The sequence below is a fragment of the Rhipicephalus sanguineus genome, chromosome 9 (genome assembly GCF_013339695.2).
Source record: "Rhipicephalus sanguineus isolate Rsan-2018 chromosome 9, BIME_Rsan_1.4, whole genome shotgun sequence".
In the NCBI taxonomy this organism is placed as follows: domain Eukaryota; kingdom Metazoa; phylum Arthropoda; class Arachnida; order Ixodida; family Ixodidae; genus Rhipicephalus; species Rhipicephalus sanguineus.
Genome location: NC_051184.2, coordinates 36,143,956 through 36,156,625, shown reverse-complemented (window position 1 = coordinate 36,156,625; position 12,670 = coordinate 36,143,956). Strand labels below are relative to the sequence as shown.

At 46.8% G+C, this 12,670-nt stretch overlaps 1 protein-coding gene across 1 annotated transcript in view; it reads left to right on the top strand.

Moving 5' to 3' along the window:
• The window catches only part of LOC119404989 (uncharacterized), a 180,376-nt gene that overhangs the window by 141,350 nt on the left and 26,356 nt on the right, over positions 1–12,670 (top strand). Inside the window, 5 exon segments of the mRNA XM_037671736.2 lie at positions 2,079–2,239; positions 3,868–3,923; positions 5,673–5,845; positions 8,200–8,281; positions 10,498–10,794. Coding sequence (XP_037527664.2) covers positions 2,079–2,239; positions 3,868–3,923; positions 5,673–5,845; positions 8,200–8,281; positions 10,498–10,794 — 769 coding nt within the window.

Below are 12,670 nucleotides of genomic sequence, written 5' to 3'. Positions count from 1 at the left end.
AAATTCGTAGTACATTTTCCACCTTCTACGCCTTTTGCCTCTCTGTCTGTGTCGTAGAATAGGCGGGGGAAAAGGGTGGGAGAAGTTCAGGAGCAACAAATTGATCGTCGACGATGAAGACAGATAAAAGAGGTGCAAAAAACTATAAATACTTTGCAGCGTGTATAAGTGGTGCAAGGTAGCCATGTATTCGAGTAGACATCATCTTCATCAACTGTGGGCGCCACGCAGTCCTTCTGTTTTCACGGCTTCCGAAAGTCTTTTTTCCGAAAAATCGACGACTAATACGCAAATATACATACCACGTTTTTGGCAGGTCCGACGTTGCTACGTGAGCCGACTGAGGGGCAAAAAAAAAAGGAATAAGCGCAAGGACAGGGAGGTTAGCCAGTTCTTAGACCAACTGGCAACCCTGCGCTGGGGAAAGAGGGAAAAGGGGAATTAAATAGAACAGAAGAGAGACGCTACACAAGCAAAAAAGAAATAAACATCAAGAAAAAAACCGGCAGATCCCACGTACTGTGGGAATCGATGTAATACGCAGTAGCCAGCAAAGGGCTGCATGCATCGCGTTGTTTGTCTTTGCGGCAAATGAAGTCATTCATGTCATGACATCTAGTCCACTGTATATTGCATGTTTGTCATGCATGCATGCGTGCATGTACAATATGGTATATGCCATGCTAATTAAACGTATATTCTGGTACATACAACCCATGACCTGTAATATAGGTTCGTAACGCACTGATTTCATGCCATACCAATTCTGGTATATATCCAGTTAACAAAACAGCCGAAAGCGCACCAAGACATTGTCACGTAAATCCTGCCGTACATGACATGCATGTCATGATTTTCATGTTACCACCCGTCATTTATGTTCGTCTTAGAGTCACGTCCCGTGATACCAGTTTTGGCGTATATCAATCTAACGAACCAGCCGCGAGAGTACTATGAGCGTGGCATGTAACTCATGCTCTATATGACATGCATGTTAGGATTGTCATGTTACCACCTGTTATTTATGTTCGTCATACAGTCACGTCACGCAAAACCAAATATGGTACATGTCAAGCTAGCGAAACGGTCGCGAGCGCACCAAGAGCGTGGTACGTAAGTCATGCTGTGTATGACTTGCATGTGATTATTTTCATGTTACCACCTGTCCTGTATGTTCATCTCACAGGAATCTTTTGTCATAGCAATTTTGGTATATATCCATTTAATTGAACAGCCGCAAGCATCCCGAGACCATGTCATGTAAATCATCCTGTACATGATTCGCGTGTCAAGATTTGCCCTTTAGGACCTGTCATTTCTTCGTCAAACACTCTTGTCACGCCATACCAATTTTTGCATATGTCAAGTTAACGAAAAGGCCGCAAGAGCACCAAGACAGTGACATGTAAATCGTGCCAATCATGACATACATATATCATGATTTTCATGATATGGCCTGTCATTTATGTTCGTCATACAGTCATGTTATGCCATACCAATATTGGCATACATCCCATTAACGAAACTACCAGGAGAACACAAAGTCGTAGGCGGCTAGATAGATAGATACGCTCAACTTCGCAGAAGTTCGCTAAGAAATGCTTCGCATAGAAAAGAAAAAAGATACTGTTTAAGCTCTGTCTATAAGGCCGGTTGTCCTTAAAGAGGGCGACAACCCTTTCAACGCCTTCTGTGCTGAGGGCGGACTCGGCAAGTGTCCCAAAACTCTTTATTCCGACAAAGGGCGATTATCATGGGCAAATTTGCTCAAATAACTATTGCACGCAACCACGTCATCAATGAGACTGTTCAATGTGCGGATCCCTTGTCCTTAACTTTGCTTGGGGATCATCGTACAAAGTGGCTTTTAAATCGGGTGGCTTCGTACGGGTGGCTTTTAAATGGGGCTGTCGGATGTCTAGCGAAGACGACTAATGCAGACGTTTTCAACTAAACTCAACTGAAACTGTTTAGAACATGAAACGAGGCCGCGAATTGTCTGTAACGTGAACATGCAGTCGACAACTTTCTAAACGGCGGGGGGTATGCGTGTTTTCTGCTCTATACGTGTGGCGCAGTTCGCTCTGTTCCGGGGCAAGGAGGTAGAGGCGGACGGGGAGGAACGCAACTGCCGCGAGCGCAAGGCGTCTACCGCGGTGCCGGCGGTCACCGGCACCATCAAGAACAAGTGGCTCAAGGCTTTCCGAAGCCTCAAGACCGGCAGCGGGGCCTCGGACAAGTACGCGCGCAATTCTAACACCTCGCGCGTGCACGTTTCCGCATAAACATATTTACAAGTCACTGAGCGCGTGATCAGCACCGCATTCAGCGGCGCTGCTGATCACGCGCGCAATGTATACGCCAACTCAGCCTGTCACTAACTTTTCTTGTCACGTAACAGGCACGAGGTAACACCGCCCACATGTGCTGCTTTGTTCTTTCTGCTTCCCCCAGGAGAGCTTCCTCAAGGAGAGCTTTCTACTTCCTCTAGGATAACTTTCTCTAGGACAGCTCGGATTAGGAGAGATTTCAAGATTTAGTGCCGGGAAGTTTGGCTTCTTATGGTGGCTCGCTATGCTTTGTAACAGGGCGTTTATGGTGTACGCGCAACACGTTTATTGCTGTGTCAGTCATATCGCAACTTGTTGCTAAGTTGTTTTCTTACGATGGGTGCCATATCTATCGTAAATATACTATATCCTGCTTACCGTATCATCTGCACATAACCTCCCCACCCCCAACCATCTAAACCCATCGAAGCCCTGCTGTGCCGTCAGGAGACTAAAATATTGCGGCAGTTACAGCAATAACTGATCACACAAAGATCAAATTGACGTTTCGGTTAACACAGAGATGTCAGCGCTAAAGCTCAAGTATTTTTGAATGCATGACGAAGTGAGTTCGTGTAGGTAGATGAAGATTGCGTTCGATCTTGTACGGACGTTGTTAATAGTTCCAGTAACATTTCGGCATGTCACCAGGGTGGTTGCACCGTCTCAGCCCACAATGTCATCAGGTGCGTGATGTCGCGCTCGTGCTATAACGACGTCGAGGTAAACACACCTGAAAACGCTCTCAAAAAGCACGCGCGGGCATTTAGGTGTACCCGATGATGTGACGGAGCAAGAATCCTGAAGACAAACTGAAAGCTGTCGTAAGGACATTGTCTAGAATCACTCACCATTCAAACTACTGGAGGCACTCCTAACAGAAAGTACGGGCGGCCAATATTCGTCACACCACATAGGCGGAGAAACGAAAAGTCCTTGAGCAGGGGGTGTCGCCTGGGCCAACGTTTCGACACATGGACTTGTCTTCGTCGAGGGAGCAGCTACCTTCTTTAGCACCGTGTATGTGTACGCCTTGAACCCTCTCTCCCAGCCACAAAATGGATAAGGAAAAGAGAGCAAGTACTAAAGAAGAGTTTTTCGCACTTGCTCTCGTTTCCTCCTCCCCTTCTGTGGTTTGGATAGAGGGATCAAGGAGTGCAATGCGCGGTACTAAGGAAGGTAGTTGTAGCCTCGACAAAGACAAGACCACTTGCCGAAACGTTCGGTCCAGCTACAACCCGTGTTCAAGAATTTTTCGCCTCTTTAAGCTTCCATCTTCCCCAGAGCTTCTGCCTTGTCTGGGGGTTCACATAAGTGAAGTCACTTCATCACATCTATAAGACTGGCTGAACTGTTTCGCCAGAGACCTTGCTACATTGTGAAATCGAAAGCAGTATATGCGGGCACTGAAACGTCATTTTCGTCTCTTTGTGGTCAGTGAGGAGATCCTTAACAGCTATAGTGTATTTAAATAGCAACGCAATTATCTCTCCGAACTCTCGACTGCACCACGCCTTTTCTGCTATTCTCTGCGCAGGCCTGATGGGTCGGACCGGAAAGGAAGCCACGCTGCTGGCGGCCCTGGTGGCGCAGGTAAGCATCGCCACTTCTAAGGTTGATACCTGGGGAAGAAACGTGACTGAGAAAAATAACCGATATTTTCACGTTACTCTGACAATTGCGCTTACCTGATATTTACACCTAAGTAATTTTTTTATGCGCGCTATTTAGAAGGCACCACTTGCGCCTTTTACAGCGAAAGCTGTTATGAAATCATTTCAGCGGCCGTTTTTGGCGCCGTAGTTGTCCACCGCCGCCGCCGCCGGTGTCCGTAACCACTATCGCTCTAAATAAGAAAAAAAAACGAAACAAGAAAAAAATTCCAGGATGGAACGAGGTTCGAACCTGGGCCCTCTGCGTGGGAGCCCAGTATTCAACCTCTGAGCCATGCCGGTGCTTGGAAATCCTTTGCAAAAAGGTCCTATACAGGCTTCATGTCGGGAAGGAGCCACATTAACATATCCAATATAGCGTGGTAGAAGAGTAAAATAAGCACCAAGCGTCGCACAACGCGAATTCTGTAACCAGGCGTCACACAATGCGAACTGCGCAACGAGTAGGTTGTTGAATGCTTCCAACCCATTACAAAGGGATCCGCCATAATTCTTCATTGTCATCACGCACAGCATCAACAAAGTGCACATAATGCCTTACATGCGTTTAGCAGGTACCACGGCTCTCCGTAAAATGAAAAATGACATAGTGCCTGCTTCCCTACTACTCAAAAATTACAATGATTTATTGCGTAGTGGGTTCCTCGCAAGTGCACTTGTACTGGTTGCCAAGGAAGCCCATAAGCGCATGATCCATTTCCTCGGGGTCTCAGAAAAGTTCTTCGCCCCCTCCCCCTCTCTCCCACGTCAACCTATGTTGTACAGCAGGGCGGGAGAGGTAAATAGCGACCGGGCGTCACCCAATGCAAATTACATAACCAGTGGGCCGTTTAAAGCTTCCAACCCATTACAAAGGGCTGAGCCACAATTCTTCATCGTTATCAGTCGTCACGTCAACAAAGTGCACATAATGTCTTACAGACGTGTAGCTGGTGCCTCGCTTCTGCGCAGAATGACGAATAATGGCTTAGTAGGTGCTTCCCAACTTCACAAAAATTGTGATTTATGGCGTAGTGGGTACCTTGCTAGTGTACTTCTATTAGTAGTCCCAAGAGAGCTTACAACGGGCTCTAGAAACACCGCTATTCCAGCTTTCGCTGTGACTGTGCTGCGGTTTCAGCGCAGACTGGCGTTTTTTTCACATAAGACTAAATTACGTAGCAGGAATGAACAAACGAAGGGCGATGCAGAAGTATATAGAGATCGTAGGAATGAAACAATCGTGTTAACCACACTGACTGGATGACACATTGGATGACACGTTGAATCACGTTGGATGACATTTTTTTGTAACGACGTTCTGAAACTCGTACATATTTCTCCTAATAGGTTGTATTTATTTAGCCGCGTGCTTATTTACTACCCTGTGTATTAGGGGGCCGGGGCCACTCAAGCTGTTCTAACAGCTTCTACCTGTCCTTCTCGTAACATACTCTGGTTGAGGAATAAAATTTCGATTTCAGTTTTTCAATGTAAATGTTGGAGGCATCCTGAATAGCACAAAGTCTGCTCTTAGTGGAGTGCCTCGTTAACCTCGTTTTTACCGTCCTCGGAATAGCTGCAACTTATTGACGAGTTGCTAAGGGTTTTTCTTTCGGTGGCCCTACCTTTGTGTGTGCATGTGTCTGTGCGTGCGTGCTGTGGCTAACGAGTGCACGACGTTCCACAGGTGTGTCTTGGGACACGGGTCAACACGTGTTCCAGGAGTACACGTACAAAAAGGTGACCGCGTGCGACGTGTGCCGCGAAATACTGCGCGGGCACGTGCGCCAGGGGCTCAAGTGCAAGCTGTGCAAGTTCAACGTGCACGCCGAGTGCCAAGACAAGGCCAGTCGGTGCCAGGTGAGAAAGCAACCGCAATAAAGCATCGCCATCTACGGTGTAAAATCGGCATACTAATCGGTGTAAGAATGCTTCCAACGTAGCCAGTAAGCTGTCCCTAACCATTTACTAGCTTTCCTTACGTGCTTTCAGTTGTCTGCTTCGAGAAATCACACCATCTCCCGCTAAAGGGGACCATGACCACAGAGCTGCAGATCCCTGAAAGAATGTGGGGTGCATGTCTTGAAGTGTAGTACCGTACGCTTTTTTGGGGGGGGACAGTGGTTAGCTGTGGCTGCGTGCAAAAGGGGAAGTTTTATTGTACATGTAACTTGTACACGAACAAAGAAAACAAGTAAAAACAGCACGTACATTTCACAGATGAACACCGATACACTCATTTATCTCGGTACATTGGAATGCACATGAAGGTGTTTGGAAAAAGAAGGTCGACGATTTAGAGTACTATCGGTACTGTATGCAGTCTACTACGGCAGAGCAGTGAGCCGCCCCAGGGCCCGTATTCTCAAACGATCGCAAAAGGCGATAGTATCGCGTTTGGTGACGTAGAATTTGATGCGTTCAATAAGTAAAAAAAAGACTTGCCTGTGACGTCATTGTTGCAACTGGCCGTTGGTAGTTCGAATGTCTCACAACACGGGAGTGAGCGCACCGTACGAGGGTACGAGCGCAGAGCAACCCGAGTACGGCGTTTTCGAGCGTGTGCTGCTGCTTCTACGCAGTGGCCAGGCTTGGCCGGCTTGGCTGTGGCTACTTGAAGTGTAAGACGTGTTGAAAGTGCTTTCAACGTTTTTTTGTTCGATTATTTAATGCACAGTATAATATTTAAAGAATGCAACTTTGCGTAAAACGTATTTTCGTTGAGAGTTTAACACGGCGTACTCGGAGAGTTCAGCTGTAGCGTGCCGCCGCAGCGACATCGTCTCAAGATCTCAACATGTTGCCGGCTCGCGATAAGCCACGCGAGCAACGCACGGTTCTTGCTCCTGGGACGTTCAAACCACGAAAAAACGCGCGCTGGCAAAGAACGAGTGCTGATAACACCCCAAGGTAATGCGCGATGAAAGCTTCAGCGTAAAAAATGCTGCGTATATCCACCGAGGATTGAATACTAGAAGCTACCGCCTACGTCACTGAAATGCTAGACTTCACCACGGACCGACGGTTAACGGTGCCTTCGCTTATTGCAAATATGTCGAGAGCACCGTCGAGCACCATGACGCAAAATTGACGTCGGCGGAATTACCAGATGGCGCCCTAACTTTTCCGGTTTGCTCAATAGCCAATCAGCGCGCACCAAAGGCGATACTTTTGCGATTGTCGCCTTTTGGGAATACGGGCCCAGATGAGCACAAATATTGGAGAAAACGTGGGATTTCACCATACCGTTACCAACGGAGCTACTATCCATTGCCCCCGCATTGTTAGGTCAGATAACGCAACCTCCGATATGGAACTGACCATAATCACGGCTCATTTCTTTTCACGTCTCTACGTATCATATAAAGAAACAATTTGCTGCATAAAATGAGTAACAGATCGCACACGATCCAAACGTTTTAATCGAACAACAGCGCCAGAACATAATAACAATCTCGAGACGGCATATTTACGCAAATGTATCGACAGATGACGGATGTGTGGACGTTGCGAAGAGCTTCCAAGGTGGCGTTCGGTGTCTCGTGATAGGATTGTCAGAGCAAAACCTCACTCACGTCCGCATCCGTCAATGACACGTTAGTTGAGCCATTTATGTAAACTGATGGACAACAGCCTATAATTTGTGAAGCCACCGTCTCTTTGGTCAGGAGTGTATTTTCTTGTCACACCCTGTGTTACTTTATTAGAGGCGACCATTGCTTGTCATGGTTACTTTGTAGTACGCTGTAATCATATTACACTGTTGTTCCCCCTTACTGCTAATACTTGATAGCTACCACAACAGCAAGAAACAAAACGGCGGTACGGAAGTTGGGGAACTAGAAATGATTCCTCGACGAAATGCAACAAGCCCTGTACTGTGCAATGTTACTACACGTTAAAGAAGAACCCCAGGTGGCTCACATTATCCGGAGTCCTCCACTGCAGCGTACCTCCTAATAATATCGCGGTTTTGGTACGTAAAACACCAGAAATCAGTGCTATTACAAATCGTGAACCACCCCAGATTGATTGTACTAACGTAAAGTTTTCGTCGATAGGTGTACACAAAGAATACTTCTATATGTGTAGAGTTTACCCATGTAATCCTGTAGATGCATTTTAGTGGCTAATGATAGTGCACTTACACCTATTCTCACTGTTATATAATAGGCTAATGACAAGTTTTGTAACGTTCTTCTTTCCCGACGCAGCCCAAGCCCAGACTTCTTCGAAGACAGCGGTCAGCATCAGAAATTGAGACAAAGATAATCCCAGCCGAACCTGAGGAAGAAAGTAAGCAACCGTTTCTTTTTTACGCATGCGCACCGATGAAGATGTGGCTTTTATAAATGTTTTTTGGATGCCTGCTAAACCATGTCTGCAGTCAAGTCAACTCATCAAGGACGAAATTAACGTGACATTAGTTCAATTCACGTTTATTGCAATATGGAAGCCATTTAGCACATAACTCCTACCTATTTGCAGACATAAGTTCTAATATCGATGTTCCCATCTGTGTGAAACAAATGCCGGTCATTGAAACCCTTATTCACAAGACTGTCTTACCAATGTTCTAGTTCGTGGCAAGCATTCTTTATTGTTATCTGTGTCTTTTTCCTATGTTCACAGAGTTTTTTGTCGTGGAAAAGCGCAATCGTTATCAACTGCTAAGCGCCACATTCTAGTACACTCTAACATGGGACCCTGTTTTCAAAGTTGGCTGCCTCTATTTAGTGAAATGCTTAACAGAAAAGCACGCTTTACAAAAACGAGTTTGCAATGGAGGTGCCTTCTCAAACGCGAAAAGTGACCGTCTGCGTCAACACGAAACGTTCCAGAAGGTCACGTTACCACAGAGGTAACAGATATTCACAATTTGTGGCGCATTAACGACACACTATGACGTCACCGCGCTTGGTAAAAGGTAGGCCGATCACGAAGGCGTTGCAGCACCACCTGAGGTGCAGAAAACTTCAGGAGGGGGGGGGCTATCAATACAATCGACCAATAAATAAAACAATAAAATGGCTTTCGCCTTGGCGTTGTCTTTGACGAATGCATAAGGGTCCCTGGGAGTTTTTCTTGAAAGAAAAATAGCGGGCTCGAAGTTTTTAACAACGGTAACGGAAACAAGACCAATCACGAATGTGGCTGATACGCCCAAAATGATGTTTAGAGCATATACACTCTAAGGCAAGAAAAGCGTATCCGGGATGTCTTCCTGCCACACAGTAACAATCGTCATCTATCTCGCCTGCTTTTCTTGCGTTATCGCCGTGCGCCCGGCACTTTCCGGTCACGAACGGCGTGCGGTTATCAGCGTGACGTAGCACTCTTGACATGAAAGTAGGAGGCTCACAGTTTTTGAGAAACGAAATTCAATCGAGCGAAATGATGATTATTGTTGTGTGGCATGAACACGCCCCAAATACTCATGTTTACCTTAGAGTGTAACTGAGTGACAGAAAGACTACCGAAAGAGTGGAACTGCTTTCACAGTGTAGAGCATACTTTTGTCAAAACGGTATTCAACGGAGCTTCTTGGCTCATAGCTAACACTGATTTGAGCAGCGGAATTGACACACAAGGACGTCGCTGTTACACATTATTGTTCAGGCAGCTCGTCGGGAACCTTGCACGGCAAATGGTGGATGGAGACAATCAACAGGCACAAAGAACTTCAAGTTGATTAATGGCAAATGTAGAAAGGCTCCGAGAACGAGAAAGAAACGTCCAAACGGTATTCAACGGAGCTAGTTTGTTCACAGTTAACACTGGCTCGACAGCGACGCTCTTGTCTGTATTTCCTTTGTAAACTTATGCGGCTGTGAGGCGACGACTGAGCACATTCTGCGCCCCTGCCCATCCTACAAGACTCAACGACGCGTTCTAGGAGCAAAACTTGATCGTCCTGACGCAAGACTACTATCAGAAAAGAAGATCCTGGGACCTTGGCCCTCATTTTAGTGCATACACAATGCCACGAAAGCCCTATTGTGCTACTTTAGAGGACCGAACTTCGCAAGCTTCTGTGAACTACTAGCGCAAGTTCGTGATGTGTGTACTCACACTAACTGTTAATTCATTCTTTTTCTTACTCTTGTTCTTTCTCCTCTATCTTATCTATTATTCCCTCTTTTCCTCAGCGCACGTGTAGGGTCGCCAACCGAGCCAAAGCTGGGTTAACCTCCCTGCTTTTCCCCTCTCTCTCTCTCTCTCTCTCTCTCTCTCTCTCTCTCTCTCTCTGTGTGTGCTCTCGAATCACTTCCTAATGTAGTTACGCTGAGCGAAATGTACGAAAAACTAGCGACAAAGGAAACAAGAAAAGTAGAGCGTAAGTTCACAAACATTCGCCCGACGTACTCGAAATAACATTCACCTCTTTTGTTTGTCGCTAGTCCTGCGTGCATTTCGCTCAGCGCAGCCACATTAGAATGTCGTACCAACTACCTCAAGTTGAAGCTTTGCTGAATGTTATCTCGAATCACGCCATGCCCCGACGCCCGCAGAGACGCCCAGCGCCACGCCGGATGCGGTGGACCCCATCTACCAGCTGCTGAAGCAGGCAGGCGACCTGGGCGGATCGTCCCGCCGGGAACGTGGAGGGGGTGGCATCGAAACCCCCTCGGCGCTGTCCCGGCTCGGACCTGGCGCGGACCGGGACGGCGGCGGAAGCAGTAGCGTCTCGTCCAGCGCGGCGTCACTGCAACAGCGCCGGCCCCGCTCGAACGCATCGTCCTCGGCCTCTTCCTCGTCCTCACATATGCTCACCGTCTCCTCGCATCAGCACCATCCGTCGTCCTCTGGTAAGCGGAGAGCCATCTTCCTCGAACAGGCAAGGCACGCGATAGCCGTTGAGACTGATCAGAAAGTACTGGTTGTCGACGTTCCATATTGATTGGTTCAGTCGCTTCTTATCCGTCTATCTTGCTTGTTCACACATGTCGCTGAGCTTAGACATTCTTAAGTACTGGTGCTGACGAGTAGTCGCTGAACAAAAAAATTTCGCTGGAATCAACCTTGAACAAGAAAGCTTGTCTAATACCTCTGTCACATGGCCACCACCGAACTCCATTTCACTCCGTTCGGCATTTAACTACCTGATGGAGCATTACGAGAATGGAGTTGTGGCCGTGCTACACGGCTCGGTGCAAGCTTTCGACGGTTGCTGCATGGGGCAGAAACAGCGCTGCTGCGCTCGTCGAAACGTCCAATTTTTTGCCTGTGCAGTCGCCTTTAAAGCAACAAAAACGTGTTTTTGTGTGTTGATGAAGTGCTCGGAATCACCATTGCTGCCACAGTGCTTGTGCGTGCGCCTCACACGTACAGAAACAAATATGGCGCGACGCTTCACAGCGGCGGCTTGGCGAGGCGTTGGTGTGGAGAGTACAAGCGCTGATGTCCGAAAAAATACAACTAAAACTTACACTACGGGGCGTGAAATGCTACTCAAACAAGAGCATAGTTTTTAAAATTATAATTGAGCTCATTAGGACGATTTTGTTAGTGCGGTTTTCAGCGTAGCAGTAGCTGGCTGGGAACGAGAGTACTCCATCGAGCCGAAATGGGCATAACCGAACTTCCTCCACCAAAAGCTCCATTTAACTTCCTCAGCGAAATGGTGACCGTGTGACATGAACCCCACTCCCTCGAGGAAAAGACGAGGGAGTTAAACGGAGTTCACGGGTGCCCGTGTGACAGGGGTATTAGACGGAGGCTTGGAAGTGCTGAGAAGCCAACGATAAGTGTCACTGGAGCCAACGGTTCTACGAGGATGGCTTGTGAAGTCGGCTCCAGTGACGTCATTAGTTCAGTGATTTCTCATCCCTTGAAGCGTCCATCTTATCCTCAACTGCGTTATCTTTGGATGAAGTACCGGTAGCAGCTTTTAGGAACAGCGGATGAGCTATCGCCGCCTCTTTCTGAAGCGAACGTTCTAACTAGATAACATGCCTTCATCAATTCTACAACGACCGTAGTAAAAAAAAAAAAAAGATGACTCCCCTTGTTGAAACGTTGGCACGGGGCAGTGGCTACAGTTTTCGAAATGGGAGATTTTGTTGGGACTTGTCGTAGTCCTGACGAGGACAAATTCCATTGTTGAACTAATCGGTTATAGTTAGCTAGGAATCATGCGATTACAGGGGTATGCACATTTTGAAAATTTAGCCCGAGCATGGTATATGATATGTAGCGCTGTATAGTATAAGATATGAATTGCACGACGAAATAGAGAACACGATACGTCACTGTATTCTGTCGACGGCTTGGCCAATCAAAATTCATTTCCAGTGATATTTCTGTGTTCGAACGGGAAAAAAATACGTTCCCGGGTTCCTTAAAAATACATGGAACATAGCTTACCTTACTTAATTCGAAACGTTGACACACCTTCTAGACGTTTCGGAAGTTTGAGTGCTCCATAGGCTTGGCTCAATCGTTCACGAACGCCACCTGTTCCATGTTCACGTCACTCTGCAAAAACAAAAATGAAAATGAAAATAATTCGATGATGTGTGTGATAATTTCCTGTAAGTTCAGGGCACTGCGTTATTTTTACGTTTTGTGGCTGATGAGCTCCAAGTGAATAATCCAGTTTCATTGCAAAACGAAAGCCAGTGACGGTGGTCTCCCTTAAGCAGTTCATCAAACATTACTTCTCGCTGATAATAACGGCAATAT